The following is a 22,768-nucleotide window of genomic DNA, read 5'->3' as shown; positions in this document are numbered from 1 at the left end:
TTATCAGGTTCGCCTGATACGCCAGTTGCGCCCCTTTCTGAGTCGGGATTCCTTATGCACAGTCACTCATGCTCTCGTCACTTCTCGCCTGGTCTACGCTAACGCTCTCTACATGGGGCTCCCCTTGAGGAGCACCCGGAGGCTCCAACTGGTCCAGAATGCGGCCGCGCGGGTGATTACGGGAGCGATATGACGCTCCCATATAACACCTCTCCTGCGCGAGCTGCACTGGCTCCGGTGGTCTTCCGGGTGCGCTTCAAGGTGTTGGTTGTCACCTTTAAAGCGCTCCATGGCTTAGGGCCAGGGTATTTACGAGACCGCCTGCTGCTACCGATAACCTCCCACCGGCCAATATGCTCTCACAGAGAGGGCCTCCTCAGGGTGCCGTCGGTCAAGCAATGTCGGCTGGCGGCCCCCAGGGGGAGGGCCTTCTCTGTGGGAGCACCTGCCCTCTGGAGCGAGGTACCTCCCGGAATATGGCTGATTCCGGATCTCCGCATTTTCCGTAAGTCCCTGAAGACGTTTTTATTTCAGCAAGCCGGCCTGGTCTAAATAGGTTTTAAGGGTTTTTTAATTGTATTGCTAGGGGTTTTAAATTGGGGTGGCCGTTTAATTTAATTTATTCTTAATTATTTTAACTTTTATATTGCATGTTATTTTAATTCTCGGCTGTTCACCGCCCTGAGTCCCTTCGGGGAGAAGGGCGGGATATAAATTAAATAAATAAATAAATAAATAAATAAATAAATAAATAAATAAATAAATAAATAAATAAATAAATAAATAAATAAATAAAAAACATTACTCTTCAATATTGCCTAATCTCAGTAAAGGGCTAGATGAGGGCTAAGAAGCTGAAATGAAATGTAGACAAAACAGAGTGTTGTTGGTACTGTAAAAGCTAGAGCCTGGGATGAAGTTTGTTCTAGATAGAAGTGTACTTGGCTGGAAAAATCAGGATTTCCAATTTGGGAGTGTTCTTGGGCCTTCAGCAGTCACCGCATTGCATGTGTTTGTGCAACCACAGTACACGAATGAGTTACCTAGTTTGGCAATGAAATGTCTGCAAGAAAACATCCAAGCTCAGAGAACACCTAAGACCTCACATCCCCCAAAACTTTGTGTAGGTTTGTAAAGCTGAAAAGGGATTTTAAAAAATAAAAATATAAACTCAGAAGCATAGGATAAACATGAACATTACCTAGCGGTAGGTTGGAGCCAGAGGTAAGACATAAACAGAGAAGGGAAGCCTAGAGAGATAAAACTAGTACATCAGAATAAAGTGGAATCTTCTAAGTGAGCATTTAACAGACAAGCCAGTCATCTTACTCAGCCTACCTCATCTCACAGGTTTGTTGTTAAGGGGAAATAGAGGAGGAAGGAGTATTATCTGTGTTTACCATTTTAAGTTATTTATAAAAAATAATAAAGGCGGGATACAAATAAATAAAAGAAAAACAATGTCCACAACATTTATTTTTTTGCCTTTTCATCTGTATTGCCTTATACAACAGCGTTAATTTTGGAGTGTATTCATTTTCTATTGCTTCCAATTTGTTTTTTTGTCCTTCCTTACAGTTTCCATTTGGAACTCATGTTTCCTTTCCAAGAAAATGTAGACAGATATACCATATCTGGATTTTTAGATAAATCTTCCATCTCCACTAATGCTCTGTTTCATAATCATTGTTAAAGTGATACATGCATGGGAACTTCTGGCATCTGTTAGCTTGTTCAAGTAACAAGTTAATTATTTAGCCCAAAATGTATGATATTTTGAGGAAGAGAAATGAAGAATACATAGACATACGAGATGAAACTCAGTATTTTGTTTCAACTCATTTCATCTTAATACTGAATAAAATATGTTTTGTCCCTGAAATTATTCAGTGCTAATCATCCATTTCTGCAAAGGTTTTGTGAAAATTGCTTATATCCATCTCTATATAACACTGCATCCTAAAAAGGTAGCAGCAAATGTGCAAGAATTCAATTGCTCATAGCAACTGTATTTTGGGAGTGCAAGAAACTGCTTAATATGGATTGATACCATTCTTCTAACTTAGTTCCGTATTTTTTGTGACAAAGGACACAGATTCTCCAGCAATTTCTCAGGGAATAGGACACATACCTAGGTTTTGGTAAGGCATGATTGAGCCACAAATGCATCTGTTAACTTGCCCAGTACCGAGTGTAATGAATGAATAGAATCTAGATTTTCTTTAACAGAAAATCTCTTCCTGATAATCCCATTTATACTATACCACAGATGAATATGAAATTGTATATTTAACATTCCACTAACAGTCATTAGGAAGATGAATTTGTCCTCCAAATAATTTCTGATTTGCTTGATAGACTAAAGACATCCTAGGTAGAATTTTTTTTTTTAATTTAGCAAAGCAATAGTCTCCCCAAGCAGGCTAACTTTCAATTATCCTTCAATTGCATTTTCTGTAATGAATTATGATTATATGCTGAATATTAAGAATACTAACTGTATTAATAAATAATTAGGTTAACTGCATTGATTTTTTTTTTTAATTTGATTTATATGCCGCCCTTCTCCGGAGACTCAGGGCGGCTTACAATGCGCTAAGCAATATTTTATTATGAATTCTAATTCTGTAAATGTTGTCTTGTTTTTCCTACATTCCTTGTTTCCTAAAAAAAACCCCTCCTTTTTATATGTAGAGATTCAACTTCATTGACTTAATATGAAGTTTATTATTAAAACTTTTCCATATCCAAGACAGCAAGGTTGTTGTATTATTTATTTATTTATTGTTTCTATTCTGTTGTGATGTATTGACTCTCCATTATACAGTTACATGGTGAGTTTCAGGAATCTGTACATTTCTGGGTGTTGGCTAGTGGATTCCAAACCATGTTCCTCTCTGTTTTTCCTAGGGCTGGGATATAGGAGAATAAATTGATGTACAGGTTAGAAATTCATCTTAGTAATACATATCCTTGGCCTTTGCTGAACATACATATGCAGGAAAATAGGATATCCTATTGCAGCATTGCTGCACTGCCATCATTTTGCAAAATAAAATTCTTATTTTCTCTGTCTTTCCCTCATGAACTGCTATACGTATAAAAATATTCCTAAGAAATATTTCATCTAAAGTGATATGAATGAATGGGGGAACATTCCTTCACACCAGCAAGGACACTGAGTATGCATGCGTAGACAAATCCATCACAAACCCATCTTGCAAGTACATATACCACAAACCACAACACAACTTGCAAGTACATGTAAAGAACTACTACACACCTACTATTAATCATCTAAGGAACATACATGTTGGACTTAAATGAATTAACATAACATACTATAAGAATGGGAAGGAGAAATAGGAAAGGTGCAAGAAACAGTGGGAAGCCCAAAGAACATTAATTACTTCCATATCACCATTTCTCCTCCCTCTCATCCCTAAAAGATGTATAAACCAATGCGCCAGACTTCAGTACTGTGATAATAGTTTTTCTTCATAGATTTGTTACTTCAGTGCAAATGGTTACTATTTAGGGAGGATGGGAAATATTCAAATTTATCAGACCATTACCTTAATAATACTATGTTGTGCTTCAAAGATCTGGAACAATCAACTTCTATGGGAAGCAGTTAGCTTGAGCCCAGGAGCCAGGATGGACAGGTTCCTGTCACAATTGAGCTGGCAAAATTGACTAACTTGTTGAACCCAGATAACGAGATGAGAGTACACAGGCATGTCTCTATGACTGAACTAGTACCAAGGCAGTATGTGGAAATCTTAAGGATTCTGGGGTTAATGCTAGTTGGAGGAACCTGCTCCCACTGGAAAAGAAAACATGAATGCACGCAGCATTTCTTTATCTTGTACATAAAGTTAAGGGACTGGAAACATTACATCCACACTGGCCAAAAACAATTTAGTCCAAATGCAAAACAGACCTGGCAAAGTACCATATAGAGATAGAGAAATAGATATCTCAGTAACTAGTGAGACATTTTCTCCCCTCTCAGACTGATACATTTGTGGACAGAAAATGAAGCCATACAATGTTTGTTTTCAGCAGTGGTTGAGAGAAAAAGCTTGTATCAAAATATCTATGTTGATGAAAATAAAAGACTCTAGAAATTAACCATTGTGTGGCCATTCAACATGTTGCCTATGGTTGCCTAAGGCCATTCAACATGTTGCCTGTGGTTGATTTTACATGTGTGCCCAGTTTAAGTAAAGCTTTACATTTTACACCTTATACTTACAACCCTAACCCTAACTCTTCCCAAACTGCCCTACTGGGTTTGCTTCCCAGGCTTTTCTTTCTATCTGTTATTTGAACTAGATTTTCACATCCATTCTAAATACTGAGCCATTTCATTCATAATAATAAAAAAAAAAGTGCACAAATACAAAAACGTCAAAAGGTGGAGAAAAAGGAAGGGTGTGTGTGTCTCAACAGCAACTGTGGTTTCTATTAGTTGGTATCTTTATAAAATGTCACCTGATCATTGTAACTTAGTTTTCATGAATGCCAGGATTAAGTGATGTCTCCTGAAGAGAGGGAGAAGAGTGTCTCTTCTAGGCATCCAGTGGGTCTACCTGAAGAGGACTATGATCTGCCTGCTAAATTTTCTCACTAGTCTTAAAATGGAGATTAAAATGGAAATATAAGATATAAGAATAAAACAGAAAGATATTGATAATGAAATTATACAATGGCATGTAACATAAAATATCTTACACAATATACTCCAATAAATACAACCTTGCCTAATTTTGTGCCCCCCCCCAGACTGGTATAATTCCAAAGGCCATTTTTGGCATCCGATCCAGCAATGAAGACAATTATAGTCTACCTCAACTTGGAGAACATCAGATTGTGCAAGGCAACTCTCAGACACAATTAACTTTTACTTGGGTTATCTTAAAACAGAACAAGACTTAACAGAACACTTTGTAGTTCTTGAATCATAATGAGGGGAAGCACTGCGCTGCAATTCTGACCATACTTTAGAACAAACTGTGCCATAACTCTTCTGAGCAGATTTCATAGCATGATTGAGAAATGTAATTCTTATCAAAATTACTGCTGGCATCACCAAAACTGCTACAATCTATGCCTTTTATTTAACAGAAGAATAGTAACAGAAAATTTGGCTCATGTAATAAAAGCTGATAGCGTGGTTTATTTCCCCATCAGCATTTCCTGATTTTCCAGACAGTCAAGCTATGAGCTTCTAAGAAAGATACTTATCTTCTGATGTTCCTGGCAAATTCAGAATGTGTATACAATGTAAATATATCTAACCAAAAATAACATTATTAGAGATCTCATATGAGTTTGCTATTCCAACCTATACTTAAGAAATAGAAAAAAGAACTTTTTTTTTTCAAAAACATGTGCCCGTTTTATATATATATATATATAAAAAAGCCCATCTTTTATTGACTGTATAGTTTGGTGTCTAGCATTCAAAAACATGAATAACATTAATAGCTAAAAAAACCTTCAAACCCAGAAAGAAGGAAAGATCATTGACAGATTTATCCCTGCTAAAATAAGAAAAGTTATCTGAAGTAAAAGTTGTTGATTATTAGACTTGTTGATCACTTATTGGATACAACAATGCCTTTTCCTAAACTAAGCAATGAGTTTGCTTTTTAGAACTTCCATTAAAGAATTACACCTATTTTATCACATTAGATAGTTGGTGATTACACTTCAAATCCATATTGTTCAAATTCAGTTTTCAGAATAAAGAAAGAGTTTTTAAAAAAAGAGTATAGAGAAAGGAAACAGAAGTACTTCTATCCTTTTGGTTCTGCCTTCCTTCACTGCCCAAATGGATTCCCCAACAGCCCTAAAAAAAGGCTGTGGTAAAAAAGAAATCTTCCTTTATATGTTTCCTAATGATGCAAAAATCTAAGTTGATAGCATATGGCAATTATTATTAATTGGATTACCTGGATCCGTACCAATCGGGTTTCAGGCCCGGGTACAGTATGGAGACGTTATTGGTCATGCTGGTGGATGATTTCTGGAGGGCCCGAGACAGAGGTTACTCCTCTGTCCTGGTCCTATTAGATCTCTCGGCGGCTTTCGATACCATCGACCATGGTATCTTGTTGCGACGCCTCGAGGGGTTGGGAGTGGGAGGCACTGTTTTACGTTGGTTCTCCTCCTACCTCTCGGAACATTCGCAGGTGGTGTTTTCTGGGGGACAGAGGTCGGCCCCGAGGCCCCTCACTTGTGGGGTGCCCCAGGGGTTGGTCCTCTCTCCTCTTTTGTTCAACATCTATATGAAGCCGCTGGATGAGATCATCCGGGGTTTTGGGGTGAGGTATCATCAGTATGCTAATGATACCCAGCTTTTTATATCCACCCCAAACCAACCCAGCGATGCCCTCGACGTAATGTCCTGGTGCCTGGAAGCGGTGAGGATCTGGATGGGGAGGAACAGGCTTCGGCTCAGCCCTGCCAAGACCGAGTGGCTGTGGGTACTGGCGTCTCGGTCCAATCAAGTGATTCCATCTTTGGTCATAGGGGATGAGGTGTTGCCCCCTGTAGACAGGGCGTGCAACTTGGGTGTCCTCCTGGACTCGCGGCTAAACTTGGAAGATCATGTAACAGCCGTAACCAGGGAGGCATTCGCCCAGGTTCGCCTGGTGCACCAGTTGTGCCCCTATTTGGACCTAGATGCCCTATGCACAGTTACTCATGCACTTGTCACCTCCCATATTGATTACTGCAATGCCCTCTACATGGGGCTGCCCTTGAAGACCACTCGGAGGCTTCAGCTGGTGCAGAATGCAGCCATGCAGGTTGTGATGGGAGTATCTCGACACTCCCATGTTACACCTCTCCTACGCGACTTGCATTGGTTGCCAGTTGCCCTCCGAGTAAGATTCAAGGGGCTGGTGATTACCTATAAGGCCCTATATGGCTTAGGCCCGGGATATTTGGGGGGCCATCTGCAGCCAGCAACAGCTGCCCATCGCCCGGTGCGTTTCCACAGAGAGGGCCTCCTCAGGGTGCTGTCAGCCAGACAGTGCTGGCTGGCGACCCCCAGGGGGAGAGCTTTCTCTGTGGGCGCACCTACCCTTTGGAATCAACTGCCCCTGGAGTTCCGGGTGGCCCCCGACCTATGCTCTTTCCGTCGCGACCTGAAAACGTGGCTGTTTCGCTTGGCTGGCCTGGACTGATGGGGTTTTAATTTTTAACTTGTTAGTCTTAATTGCACTTTTAATTGTTAAATTATGAGATTTGGATTTATTTTATTTTTAACTTTTTCATTAGATGTATTTTACTGTTGTGAGCTGCCCTGAGTCCGGCTGGAGATAAGACGGCATATAAATCTCAATAATAATAATAATAATAATAATAATAATAATAATAATAATAATAATAATGCTATGTAATACCACTATGCTGTTTATGCTGTAGAACAGATTATGTGCTAGTTAACATGCCAATTAAAGGATGTAATTCTGCTGCAGCTTGTAAAATTTAGGCTTCATCCAACCCAAATTTACTTTTTTTTAAAAAAATGTTATCAACTGAAAAGATATATTCCTATTACATATGTAATGTTATTTGCAAAGTTTATGTAGCCCTAAAGAGTGTCTGAGATCCAAAAAAATATTTCTGGCTACTCATTCAAGTGGATATTTTCTACTCACTCCATCAAACTAATAGTTTTTGAACCATCCAAAAAGATGGGTGAGGATTTTTCATATTCATGAAAAAGCTAGTTGACAATCCTGCTTGAGATTTGAAACTGTTTGTACTTTTCCCAAGCTATTTGAAAGGTGTATTCCTCATCACCTTTGGTATATATTAGGATACATATTCACAGTTATTGAAACAACAGTGTTGGTAAATATTATCAAACATCAGGGATACCTACCGTGTAGCAAGTTTATGGCAAATCACACCAGTATCTGTTATGACTTCACTTAGTCTCAATTCTAGATGGACCTTTCCCTGAAATGTAGAATTGCAAAAAATAAGACTGTAAGTATACAAGTGTGATTGGTAAAAAAATACAAAAATATAGAGATTATTGAGGGATAATATGAAATCTTGCAATCCAGCATCAATCAGCCTATCAAATAAATAATGGAAGGAGGGAAATCAACAATAGGTATAGTTGCAAGACAAATAATCATGTTTTCAGTTTCAATAGTTTCAATAAAAAATGTGATTATATATGCCTCTAAATTGCTGTAAATTAAATATGTATTAAATGCTTATATATATATATATATATATATATATATATATATATATATATATATATATATATATATATATACATACATACATACATACATACATACATACATACATACATACATACATACATACATATATATATATATATATATATATATATATATATATATATATATGTAGGTCTTTGGTTATTCGGGTTTTCTCCCGCGTAAAATTGGAGGTTTCTTGGCAACGTTTCGACGAAGTCTCATTCGTCATCTTCAGGCTGGTGTCTTCGGCTTCGTGCTTCTAGGAGCAATGTGTGTGATCGCAGCTGTTTCTTCCTTTTAACTGGCAGTGGGGGTGTGAACTGATTGGGTGAGGGCTTGGCTGTGTTCTGATTGGGTGGAGGTGTGTTCTGATTGGTTGGGGGTTTGGCTGTGCTCTGATTGGATGCGGGGTTGGCTGTGCTCTGATTGGATGGGTGTGTGTTCTGTTTAGGTGGGGGCTTGGTTGTGCTCGGGTTAGTCTGAGTAGCAGGGGGATTTGAGCTGGTGAGCTGTGTTGCTGTTGTTTGGCTTTGTGTTCGTGGCCGTGCTACCTCTTCATGCTTCATGTATGGATTGGGGGGGTTTAAAGGGGCTAATGATGCAGCTGTGGTATGGCTTCTGGTCCGCGGTCGTGCCTCATCCTCAGTGTGGGTTTGAGTCTGCTTTCTGCGTGGATGTGTGGTGGTTACATCCTGTGTGGCTCTCGTGAGTGCGGGTCTGGTGTCATTCTTTGCGTTAGGGACTCATTTGTCAATAAGGGCGGGTTTCCAAATGGCTGGTAGGCGGGAGGTATCATCTCGTTTATTCATGCTGTGTGGACGTTTTTCTATCTCGATGGCTTCTCTGATTATTCTGTTGTTAAAGTGTTCGGTTTTGGCGATAGTTCTGGTCTTTTTAAAGTCAATATCATGTCCTGTGGCTTTGAGGTGTTGGACCAGGGAAGAAGTTGGTTCCTCTTTTTTGACTGAGTTCTTGTGTTCTTCAATGCGTGCACTTATTCTTCTGTTGGTTTGTCAGATGTATGTGGTGGGGCAGGCAGTGCATGGGATTTCATATACTCCTTGATTTTCTAACTCAATTTTGTCTTTGGGGTTTCTTAAGATGGTGGATATTTTTCGGTTTGTGCAGAATGCTGTCTTGATGTGTTTGTGGAGGATCTTGCTGATTCTATCTGTGGTGCCTTTTATGTATGGGAGGAGGGCTTTGCCGTTTTCTTGTTCTCTGTCTTGGATTTTAGTGGGGGTTTCTTTTTGGATTAGGTTGGTAATCTTATTTCTTTGGAATCCATTGGATGTTAATACGTTAGTGAGAGTGTGTAGTTTGGTTTTTAGGTGTTGTTCGTCAGCTAAGCGTTTTGTTCTGGAGATGAGTGTCTTGGCTACGGAGTTGATCTGTGCTGGGTGGTGGTGTGAGAGTGCGTGCAGATAGCGGTTTGTGTGTGTTTTGAGGCACGACCGCGGACCAGAAGCCAGACCACAACTGCATCATTAGCCCCTTTAAACCCCCCCCCAATCCATACATGAAGCATGAAGAGGTAGCACAGCCACGAACACGAAGCCAAACAACAGCAACACAACTCACCAGCTCAAATCCCCCTGCTACTCAGACTAACCCGAGCACAACCAAGCCCCCACCTAAACAGAACACACACCCATCCAATCAGAGCACAGCCAACCCCCCATCCAATCAGAGCACAGCCAAACCCCCACCCAATCAGAACACACCTCCACCCAATCAGAACACAGCCAAGCCCCCACACAATCAGTTCACACCCCCACTGGCAGTTAAAAGGAAGAAACAGCTGCGATCACACACATTGCTCCTAGAAGCATGAAGCCGAAGACACCAGCCTGAAGATGACGAATGAGACTTCGTCAAAACGTTGCCAAGAAACCTCCAATTTTACGCGTGAGAAAACCCGAATAACCAAAGACCTACATACAAACACCCATGAAAACCTCAGAAAACAAATATATATATATATTATAAATAATTAAATATATGCCTCTAAATTGCCCGTAAAGAATTAAGAATAAATGACACTTGTATTCATGATGTCAGGAGACATCCACAATCCATACTGAGCCAATTATCATCTCAAGCAAAAAAATTAAAAATCCAGAAACAGAGCACAAATAGACTTTAAAAATTGGGTTTTATATTTCCAAAAATGGAAAATAACTACAGTATGTGCTTTCTTCTTCTTCCCTGCAAATTCCCAGAGAGTGTCTGATGCAATCTAACATTGCTTCTCTGCATAACCTAGACTAGAGCCTAATCTGCATGACTAGAAATTCTCCATCCAAGAACATTATCATCTACAGACAAATTGGGGAGTTTTATCTATCTTCTCTGATGAAAAACTTCTTGGAAATTTTCCCCTAAGATTAAGTACATAGTGTACACTGTGAGAGCAATTCCTAAAGGTAGTTTATCTCAGAGAAATGGATAGCATATTTTCTCTGTTTTTCAGTCTGGAAAAAACGTCTATTTGGTTACCTATAAAAGAATTTTCGCAACTTCCATCCCTGTATGTGATGAAACAGTATCGCATATATGAGTTTACTGTTGATTTAGCAAAATCCTTTGTGAGGCCTGACAGGAATATAAACTGCAGCATGAAAATGTCAAGCACTAGGGGAAAACTATGAAACTAGCCATAGAAATTAATTTTCAAAAGCCTACTGACAGTCATCAGGCATGAGACATGATGGTACAGAATATTAAAAAGCACTTTTTTCAAAACACCTTCCTTTTCAAAACAAGAAAAGGGAAGTACTATTATTACTCAGATATAACAATTATAAATAGGCCTGCATTCAAGATTTTAAACGGCTGGGCTAAACAGATTTCAATTTTAGTAGATTTTAGATGCATTTTTTTCCCTCCAAAAGTCACAAGCAGCCAGCAACACCTAGCTGACTTTGGCTGATCTTAAAAAAGCTAAACTGGGTCAAACATAGTTAGGAAGTGGGTCAGAAATTACTGTACTAGGAAATCCCAAGACACGTAAATTGAAAAACAAATATTTTGGAAGCAGACGGTAATCAACAATTTGGAATACAACATGGATACAACCATCCAGTCAATGGGACACAAGTTTTATTCAAGTATGACTTTACTTATTTTTTCAAACAGGTAGCCTTTAAAAAAAATTAAAATTTCTCAAAATAATAAATACAAGTCCAGACATATGTGAAAAGGGAATGGGGATTTAATGGATTTTCTATGGGATTATAGTCTTGTAAACTGCATGGAATCACTGTGAGTTGAGCCACATACATTTTGTTAATAAATAATAAATAAATAAAATAAATAAATAAATAAGATATTGCTAATTATAAATATTATCTGTTAATAAAGAAAAGCATAAACTTTTCTCCTTGTGCAGAAATATCTGAAGGATTGCCAAAAAAGTAAAGATGGTAACTTCAATAGGACAATAGAAGTTCCGTCAAGTTTTTAGGTGCCTCACAGCTGCCATCTTGAGTTTGACAATCTCCTCTGGACATCCCTTGTATAATAGATGTAATTACAAGGAAGATAAGGAGGATAAATGTAATGCTTTCCGATCTCTAGTCAGTCTCTATGGGGGAGGGGGGGATAGAAGGGCAGCATTTTTCACCAGTGGCCTTTTTTGTGAAGACTGTCTGCAGGTAGTCCTCAGTTATGACCGTAATTGGGACCAGAATTTCCCTCATTAAGCAAAATAGTCTTTAGGTAAGCATTTCATGATTGCACTACTTAAGAGATGGGCAGATGGATTGAGTTCGAGTACAGGGGTGGGTTCTAAAAATTTTTACTACCGGTTCTGTGGGCGTGGATTATTTTGTGGGCATGGCTTGATGGTCATGTGACAATTCTTTAGGATTTAGCAGAGGTACTGGTCTACCAGGCTTTTAACTGCTTGCAGAGCTGTCTACTCATTTGTTTTTGCAGGCACTGGTCTACCCATTTATTTTTGCAGTCTACTCATTTGTTTTCTTTTAACACTGATCAACTGTAGGGCGGCCCTTTGACGCCCCGCAGCAAGAGTTTAAACAGTTTTTTCCCCTCTAGCCGATCAGTTGGGACTCAGGAGGCAGCAATAGATTGGGGGTGGGGCCAAATAAAAGATAAGAATAATGCGGGGGGGGGGCAGGGGAGCAGAACCGGTTTGGTGACGTCATATCGTCACCGCTACCGGCTCGGCGGAACCGGGAGGAACCCACCACTGCTCAAATTCATGCTGAAGTTGTAAATGTGGGTGGGCTGCCAAGAGTCCAAATTTTGATTACATGATGATGGGGATACTGCAATGGCTGTAACTTTGAGGAACAACCTACACAACTATTCCTTTTCCTTCTTCCCTATGTACACCTGCCATACAAGAATAATGCAAGAATAATATTTGGAGACAGGATTCAACTTTAACATAATTTCAATCTTTCTGCTTCTGTCCAATACAGACTGCTAGCAATGCCATGGTGGAGATGACAATTGCAAACAATTACTCAGGCATTTCAAGGGGTCAAAACATCATTACACTTTTTAAAAGTAATCTACACTATAACCATCTGAGATGGACATTGTAGAGATATCACTTTCAAAAACATGTCATTTTCCCATGTGTCCATTTCTAGAATGAAAGAAGAACAGGAAATGCAATTGGAGCCTTGCTTTTGGTTGTGCACATCATTATTGCAGGGTGAAATACTGCAGGATTCCATTTTAATTCCAGAACATGCCAAGTAATCTGGGTTTTGTGGTTTTCTGAGAATCAAGTTTCCAGAACAATTGTAATTTGTAGTGTTCTGGAAGTGGCCTAACCCTAAAACAGCCAAAGGTTCAATTTTTGTTAAAAGCCATTTTCTTGAGGTACTTCTGCAGTTCTGAGGGAGGCTATTGCCAAAATTGGCTCTATTTTATGGACTTTTATCAGCACATGCAAGACAAGAAGGATAAACAGTAAACATCTTGTCTGAACTTAGCTTCATGAGAGACTCCTCGACTCGCCTCCAAATTATCAGATTTAGGTCTTTCTCTTTTTTAATTAGATTAGGGTTAATGTCTACATTCAACCTTCTACACCAAAGGTAGACAGTTAATTTTCCCAAAAGGCCACACAAGAAACTGGGATTGTTGTGGAAGGCCAAACCAATAGCTGCGCTCCACCCACTTGCCCACAAGAAAGTACTTCAACTGAGGCAGTAGTAGGTGGCCGAGCCTTGCTCCAGTCATGCAATGACTGCCACCACTTCCTCCAGGCGAGAGACAAATGCTGCACGGGTGCAGAAAAACACCTTCTTGCCAACTGAAGGAGCACATGGCAACTGTGCAGAAATAGACCTGACTCAGCTTCTTCTCCTGCCTCTTGTGGTGTGCTTATTTGCATTCGATTTCTAATTTCCAATTGATTCCACATACCCTGGACAGGGACAGCCGAAGGGCCAGAGGTGGTCCAGGAGCCGTAAAATGCACAAGTCTATTCTACATTCTCTGATCAGATATGTGGTACACCTGACTTGTGCAAACTCTAAAGGAAACAATAAGAGAATAACAGAATTGGTAGGGACCTTGGAGGTCTTCTAATCAAACCCCCTGCTCAAGCAGGAAGCCCTATACCATTTCAGACAAATCATTGTCCAATCTCTTCTTAAAAACATCCAGTGTTGGAGCACCTGCAACTTCTGGAGGCAAGTCGTTCCACTGATTAATTGTTATGTGTTAGGAAATTTCTTAGTTCTAGGATGGTTCTCTCCTTGATTAGTTTCCATCCATTGCTTCTTGTTCTGTCTTCAGATGCTTTGGATAATTGGTTGACTGCCTCTTCTTTGTAGCAGCCCCTTAGATATTGGAATAGTGCTATCTTGTCACCCCTAGTCCTTCTTTTCATTAAACTATACATACCTAATTCCTGCAACCATTCTTCATATGTTTTAGCCTCTGGTCTCCTAATCATCTTTTATTGTTCTTCTCTGCACTCTAAGAGTCTCAATATCTTTTTTTATATCATAGCGACCAAAGTCCATGGATCCTCTATGGATCAGGCACACATTGTATGTGGCCTACTAGGCAGCCCTGTTGCTGTTGTTGTTTTTTTAAGTCAGTGAATGCACTGTTACATTGGATCACTTAGAAACTAGGGCATAATCTCAAGACACAAACAATTCATGTTTATCATTCTTTTCTGTTTTCTGATTTTATTGCAATTTATTTGATTATTGTGAACAGCCAGAAATGTTGAAAGTCAGGCAGCAGACAAGTGATGATGATGATGATGATGATGATGATGATGATGATGACACACTAAACCAATGCTGCAAAAGACGTTAACCAATAATTATTTCAAAATGGTTTATTAACTGAACTTACTTGCCCTAAAACATTATGGTTTTAGCAAACCAGTGTGTCCTGCCCCTTGAAATTGACCCTATCTGTTGATCTTTTGGAGAAATTTGGTGCCAACAAGGCAGCTGACAGTGGAGGTTAACTGGCTGGGCTTCTTTGAATTAAATTACAGTGGTTAAAACCACTGTGTCAAATCTTGCTTAAGGGGATGTTTTATTGTAGCTTAGAGGCCTGAAACCAGACTAGTGAGTCATGACCATGACAATGTGAGGTTCTTGCAAGCACATGTTCTGTGCTGTCTGCAAAAAAAAAAAAAAAAAATCAAATGAATTGGAAAAAAAAATTGAAAGTAAAAGGAACAACATTACGAGGTCAGATAAACTGTGCTGGAGGCCGGAAATTTTAGTTTTGATTTCATTGAGACAACACAGCAAGCGGAAATGAATGAGATGAGGGCAATTTAGTGATTACACGGTGAATTAAATGATCTCAAAGAGAATGTATTCTTGGATTTAAAAAAAAGATGCCAACTTTAGATTTAATTTGCTCATCTACTTGCTAGTATTATATCCCACATTTTCTTAAGGAGCTCAAGCAACATTTCCCGCCCCCGCCCCCCCCAATACTGTGACACATATACAGCTGAAAGAGTGATGTGGCCGATAGTTACCCAGAAAGCTTCCATGCATCTCCCTTGTCTTGCTCCAATTCCCTAATTTCTGAACTAGAGTGTAATTGCTGCTGTAAATCAGCAGCATAAAACACTCTCAAGATTTCTCATTCTGGAAGAATATAATTAAGTCTGAATATATAAGGTAGTTTATTTCTGCAATACATTTCTTTTCCCCTCCAAACTTTAAGTTTGGTGCTTCTTTTATGGGGCAGGGAGAGAAAGGGTGTATGTAAACTTTGCATTGTGATGCTAATCCTGCTTCTCTGCCTTTAATTTTCTGATCTATTTACTAAAATAAGGCACCTATTAAATTAGTAACCTACCACCGACATACCTCACTGCCTCTCTCCTCTCATGTAAATTTAAATAGATTTAATTTGCTAGTCAGTTATTCAATTTGCAATGCAGAGTTTCATTCAAAGGCCATAGAAGCAATTAAAGTGGATCACTGGCTGCTTTATCTCACACAGGAAAAATACTAATAAATGACCATATTCGCACTCTGGAATGAATGTGAAGACTCGTCAATATTGATTTGCAAGGCAAACTATTTCAGTGCATTCAGACGAAGCTGCATGTGTTTGTGTTGTAAACTCTGTCAAAGTACATTTCTGGAACTTTACTGAACAACAAAAATATTTTCAGACTTCCTCATTCTTATCACATGGTTGGCTACTAATATAAATTTGTCCACGGCTGCTTGGATTGGATAGAATCCACTGTAAGTACATAAGAATACATTAGCATACTGAACCTAATGTTTTAATTTGTTAACCCAAACTGAATAGGTTCAAAAACAGGAGCAGAGCATTCTAATTAATTTCAGTTAGTAGGTTTGAACACTGCAAAGGTTCAAGGGTACCTAAGCACAGCATGTTTATAATGTAACGATTTTTACAGTTGAACAGGCATGCAATAATTTTTTTTATTTCTTTGGGAATAGAGAAAACAAGAGCTATTAAAAAAAAAGATTGTTTATTAGAGGAAATGGTCACACCCTTTTGTTTCCTGGGTGGGGAGAGGCTTGCCTGCAAATAGTGTTTTTTCACTTTCACATGGTTTGTGTGGTTACACTTCAGCAGCACCCATTCTGAACTCTGTAAATGATTAATTCTGCTGTTTGCTACTCGATACATGCAAATCAGTTGAGCAAGCATTGTTAAAGCAGCTACTGAATTATAGCCACGCTATTTGTTAACCATTTATTGATTCCTAAATTAAATTTCTCAGCCTGTGATCTCAAACTCATCCCATGAAAATGGGCTATTCTTATGCTCTACTCTTACCATAAAAATGGTAATAAAAATATATATTATCCAATCAGAAATATAAAATATAATCCAAACATGATAGTGCCCAGTTGATATCCAACTTCTAAAACTGCAGAGCATTCTTTTGGCATAGCCTAAAAGAATCCAATAGTTTTTTAAAAAACTAAAACCTAATCCAATAGTTTAAAAAAAGGAAGTGGCCTCATTGGAAATTATAATTTTCTCCTTGATTACTGTGATTCTCTGAAAACATCAAGTTACCTTGCAATTCTGACAATGGAAATTAAATTGTCGTAGATTATTCATTCCTTGGAGAATATTCTTGAAATCAAATTAAATCATAGGATTTGAGAATATGGGTTGTACCCAGTAGTGGGTTGCTACCAGTTCTACCCAGATCAGCGAACCGGTAGCAGCGGCAGTGGCAGGAGCCTCAGCCCACCCTCGCCGGATGCTTCTGCGCAGAAGGATCACGCACATGCGCAAATGCGCACGAGTGAACCGGTAGCAATGGGTTTTGCAACCCACTATACTGGTTGTACCATTTGTATAAACAGATCTGATTTCAGAGGTGTCCAGATGATATTAAAGTGTATGCAGTGACTTCATAGTCCTACTCCATGCCAGGTTACAGATTATTGTAGCCAGATGACCAATTCCAAAAAAGACTTTTAAAAATTCTCTTCCAAACACCGAGAAGCATGTTCTCTTCCACATTTCAGCTCATGGATCTACACCACTTCTGGAATTAACCTCAACAATCAGGACTGGAGACAAAAAGGGTGAAGACCAGAAGGACAGACATATTTTGGAATACAGATCTGTTGAGTCTCCAGGAACGGTTGATCAGAAGGGCAATGTCTAATTGCCCCATATGCGCCTGCAGCATCACACCTAATAAAATGTGAGCACTGGAACTGTATACAATAACATTCAGTTTCACCCATTGCTTTTATCAGTGAAAAGTCTATTTTGTGCTCTACCCACATCCTCCCTGCCAGTAATTAAATATGCAGGTGGCTGTTATGAACTATTCACAGCAGGCAATTTCATTTTGTAGGAAAGAAGCTAGATCTTTCGAGATTTAAGCCTTTGGAATCTGCATTTCTCATTTTATCAATAAATCAATCTGGACTTCATCATATCATTAATTCATTTTTATTCAAATAATAATAATAATAATAATAATAATAATAATAATAATAATAATAATAATAATAATAATAATAATAATAATAATAATAATAATTTTATTTCTATACCGCCCTTATCCCGAAGGACTCAGGGCGGTGTACAGCCTATTTAAAAACAGAATCAACATCAATTTAAAATAATTTAAGAATATTAAATAAATTTGGCTTAATTTAAAACCCCAAAAATTTTAAACATCCAATTTAAAATTATGTTGCTAACCCAGCCTGGTGGAACAACAGGGTCTTGAGTGCGCAGCGAAATACCCGGAGGTCAGAAATCTTACGAATTTCCGGGGGCAGTTCATTCCACAGGGCTGGGGCTCCCACAGAGAAGGCCCTCCCTCTGGGTGTCGCCAGCCGACATGACTTGGCCGATGGCACCCTGAGGAGACCCTCTCTGTGGGAGCGGACTGGTCGGTGGGAGGCTATTGGTGGCAGAAGACGGTCTCGAAGGTACCCGGGTCCTGTGCCATGGAGCGCTTTAAAGGTGGTGACCAACACCTTGAATTGCACCCGGAAGACACTGGGAGCCAGTGCAGCTCGCGCATGAGGGCTGTCACGTGGGCGCAATGGGTTGCACCCATAACCACCCGCGCGGCCGCATTCTGGACCAGTTGGAGCCTCCGAGTGCTCTTCAAGGGGAGCCCCATGTAGAGAGCATTACAATAGTCCAACCGGGAGGTAACAAGGGCGTGAGTGACTGTGCGCAGGGCGTCCCGGTCCAGAAAGGGCTGCAACTGGCGAATCAGGCGAACCTGATAAAAGGCCCCCCTGGCCACGGCCATCGTATGCTCTTCTAAAGACAGCCGTGCGTCCAGGAGGACACCCAGATTGCGAGCCTTCTCTGTGGGGGGCAAAGATGCACCCCCAATAGTCAGCGATGGCACCTGCTGACTATATCAGGACGCCGGAAGCCACAACCACTCGGTCTTGGAAGGGTTGAGTCTGAGCCTGTTCCTCCCCATCCAGACCCGCACGGCCTCCAGGCAGCGAGACATCACATCAAGGGCATCGTTGGGGTGGTCTGGGGTGGAGATGTACAGCTGAGTGTCGTCAACGTACAGATGACACTTCACCCCAAAACCACGGATGATCTCACCCAGCGGCTTCACATAAATGTTGAACAGGAGGGGCGAGAGGACCGACCCTTGTGGCACTCCCCATTCGAGATGTCTCGAGGTCGACCTCTGTCCCCCTGCCAACACAAACTGCGAGCGGTCGGAGAGGAAGGAGGAGAACCACCACAGAACGGTGCCCCCCATTCCTAACCCCCTCAACCGCTGCAGCATGATACCATGGTCGATGGTATCAAAAGCTGCTGAGAGATCTAATAGGACTAGGACAGAGGAGCAACCCCTGTCCCGAGGCCTCCAGAGATCATCCACCAACGCGACCAATGCCGTTTCTGTGCTGTACCCCTGCCTGAAGCCCGACTGGTATGGGTCCAGATAGATAGCTTCATCCAGGTGTCGGGGAAGCTGTTGTGCCACCACGCTCTCAACAACCTTCGCCACAAAACTAAGGTTGGAGACCGGACGGTAGTTGGCTAATTCAGCCGGGTCCAGGGAAGGCTTCTTGAGGAGGGGCCTCACTACCGCCTCTTTCAAGGCGGCAGGAAAGGCACCCTCGCTCAGAGAAGCAGTTATAATTCCCTGGAGCCAGCCTCGTGTAACCTCCCGGGAGGCCAGTACCAACCAGGAGGGACACGGGTCCAATAAACACGTGGCGGCACTAATCTTACCCAGAACCCTGTCCACATCCACTGTTATGACTTCAGTATTATGAAAGAACAGATAACGCATATTTAAGATTTTATGACTTCTTTATATATTATGAATATCCCATAGTAGAGGAAGAAGCATAGAGGTTTTTATATGGTTATACTCTACTCCAGGCCTGTCAAACTGGCAGCCCGCAGACCAGATGTGTCATATGCAGGCCACGCCACTCCAGCTCCGCAAAGGCAAAAAAAGGTCACAATACGTCAAGATACGCATTCGAGTTTGACATCCATGCTCTATTCTAATCTGCTGAAAATCTTGGCTTTTTCTAGAAATGTCTCCCGTCTCTCAGGTCTTCCAAGATCTGGTCCAGATCTGCATCATCTTAGAATGAGCTCTAAACTGAACTGAGAGTCCATGTTAGTAAGAATGGCCATCAAAAGAATAGAACATTTGCAGACAACTGATAACTTTACAACTGAGTGAAAGAATTGTCTTTGTAAAACTATTTAATATTAATAGAAATCTTTCTTATTCATCTCAGAAGTGCCAACAGTATAACACATAAAGCATCCATTAAATTTAGTTCAGCTTCTGGTGACCTATGGATACATCCACACAGTTTTCTTATCAACACTATGGAAATGATTGGTACTGCCCTCTTTTAGGATATTTTTCTTTACTTCCTACTCCAATCTTTAGATCCATGGAGGCTAATGATTTTCCATCCAAGTATCAACTAGGTCCATGCTTAATTTTTCATTAATGAGTAAGAATAGCCTCACTTTGCATAATTTAATGGTAATCTCACCAACGCTGTTCCCAGCTCTGAAATAGCCTCCTCAGTGACAGTAAATTGGGAGGTAGTTTATTATGTTTTCAACATTAAAGCCATTGTTATTCTTTCAGATCTTTTAATATTATAAAGTTAACTACTTCAAATTCCTTTTAATTATTTTAGTTGGTGCTCTCTGTAAATTATTGCAAATTGCACAATACATTGCTTAAACCTCTATCGGGCTTCCCCGAAAATAAGACCCTGTCTTATATTTTTTTGAACCCTGAAATAAATGCTTGGCCTTATTGCCATGCGCTCAAAAGCCCGATTGGACTTATTATCAGGGGATGACTTATTTTGGAGGAAACAGGGTACTTTTAGATTAAATATTTTAGAGATATTTTTAAATGATTTCAAAGCTACCAATAGGGCAATCTATAAATTTTCAGACTAAATATACCTAAGTGATAAATACATATTTTATGTATTTATCAACATTTTTACACTGCACAAGGTCAAAACTGTCCTTTCAATTTACAACACAGAGATAAAACCATAAAAAACAAGAATATAACATAATGCAAACCACTTGAAGTAAATATTTATAATCAAGCTCCAAACATAAAGAAGCTGACTTTTACAAAGCAAAAATAGAGGAAGTGATAAACTGCATAAAAATACTCTAGCATTTATAATTAGCATTTAAAATCCATGTCCTAAATAAGTACTTTTTTTTGTAATGTACTGCAAAAATAGAAGGAGTCATGCTATAAATAATCAGCAGTCTCCAAGAAAGCAAGTCCCTCATCTGCTTGTATATCAACAATATAGTGAGTATTGGCAACACATAAAGGCCATATAAATATTGACTCACTTCACAAGACAAAGGAGATTTCTCATGTCTCACAGGAAATAAATACTATGAACACTGTGTTTGTTTTCAACTCCTGCTGTTATATTAGTTAAGTCCAAGTCCAATTTAACATGTATCAATGGCTATTACATATGCTGCAAAAATAATAGATGAGGGAGCTATTTTGATGTATCAGAACATTAGCATTTTATAAAGCGATTTAAATAAAATTATTCCAAGGATATTCCGATTTAAATGCTAACATTGCAATAGACAAACAGGGTGAGATAAAAAAACAGGAGGCTAGGAGAGAAAGGGAGAAATGCTTCCCCCCACAATCTGTTTTACGTTCATTCAAATTTATCTGATACTTAAACTTAAATATATTCTAAAGATTATTCTTTAATTATCTATAAAAATACAATGAATTTGGAATAAATCAAAATATATTTCAATGGTGAAAGCAATTCAGGAGTTTTAGAAGTTAATGTATCTAATAAGGGTGTCCAAGCTTTTGCCTTGTCTGGGCTACATTGGGTGAAAAGCAATTGCCTTGGGTCACATATTAAATATATATTTGATATACAGGTAGTCCTCAACATACAACATTTCAATTGTAGTAGTACATCAAGGACTACCTGTCATATCATAATGTTAAAAATTTAGATCTTGTGGGGCTGCATTACTATCTGTCCAGGGCCACAGGCTTGATATGCCTGATCTAAACTAAACTGTGAAATCAGAAATGAAATAAAAAAATTCAGTTTCAGACAATCCGTTCCTCTTAAACTATGCCAAATAATTTGAAAAAAATCCTATTACCAATTAGCTGATCTAAAGTATCCTTACGAGCCATGGATGTAAAAAAAACAGTACCAGTAATTTTGAGACATAGATTAACCTAAATTTTATATTATTCCATGACCTTATCGTGTAGCTAAGACTCAACTTTTCGTATCTCAATCTCTTCCAAAAATACCTTGCAGCTGATAGTGCTGGAAATACAGTAGAAATTTCACTAAATAAGATTGGGAGGTATGCAAACCATGACTTCCCAAATTATTTTAAGACACTTAATTATAGCTCCACTCTTGTATCAAATGACCAGGAAGGAGAGGGACTTAGAATAGAGAATTTAGCAATTTTCTAAGAAATTCTCCCTTTCATACAGATGCACTAGAGATTTTTTTTAAAAAAACCTTGGCAGAACCCTTGGCATGACCTAAGCCATTTTTAACTCAATCCTTCTTTAACAGAAAGATTTAACAGGATTAAACAGAAGGATTTAACTTTAACAGGTTCTCCTCCTAGATCAAATTCTGTTCTGTTCAAGTTTAGAGAGTTACCATTCTGGCTGATAGAGAATCCTGAATCCATCTATATAATTTATCCCCACCATTCCATTAGCCTGAAAAGAATAAAGAAGACCAAGCCTCTTCCAAGATATTAAGGATACGTAAAGGTTTGCTGACTTGATCACTTGGATTTTAACAGCTAAAAGTCCTGGATACATATATCAATCTTGTATTTAATTTTTTAAAAATTTTTTAATTTAAATCTTTTCCTAAAGACTCAAAATATCAGATTTAATAAAAAAATAATAATTACAGTATATATAAAGATGATAATTTTCTTGGGTAATTATTCTAGGATATTTCAAATATTAAATTAAGGTCTAATTTTTAACA

The 22,768-nt window shown here is 39.2% G+C and overlaps 1 protein-coding gene across 4 annotated transcripts in view; it reads right to left on the bottom strand.

Moving 5' to 3' along the window:
* RASA3 (RAS p21 protein activator 3) overlaps positions 1 to 22,768 on the bottom strand; it is a 140,928-nt gene that overhangs the window by 57,874 nt on the left and 60,286 nt on the right. For all 4 annotated transcript variants that reach the window (XM_034419257.3, XM_087895397.1, XM_087895396.1 and 1 more), the window contains one exon: positions 7,904 to 7,980. In XM_034419257.3, the coding sequence (XP_034275148.1) occupies positions 7,904 to 7,980 (77 nt within the window). The remainder of the gene's footprint in view (positions 1 to 7,903; positions 7,981 to 22,768) is intronic.

The sequence above is a fragment of the Pantherophis guttatus genome, chromosome 5, assembly GCF_059756535.1.
Source record: "Pantherophis guttatus breed Tessera chromosome 5, ASM5975653v1, whole genome shotgun sequence".
Classification (NCBI taxonomy): Eukaryota; Metazoa; Chordata; class Lepidosauria; order Squamata; family Colubridae; genus Pantherophis; species Pantherophis guttatus.
This window is presented reverse-complemented; position numbering and strand designations above follow the sequence as displayed.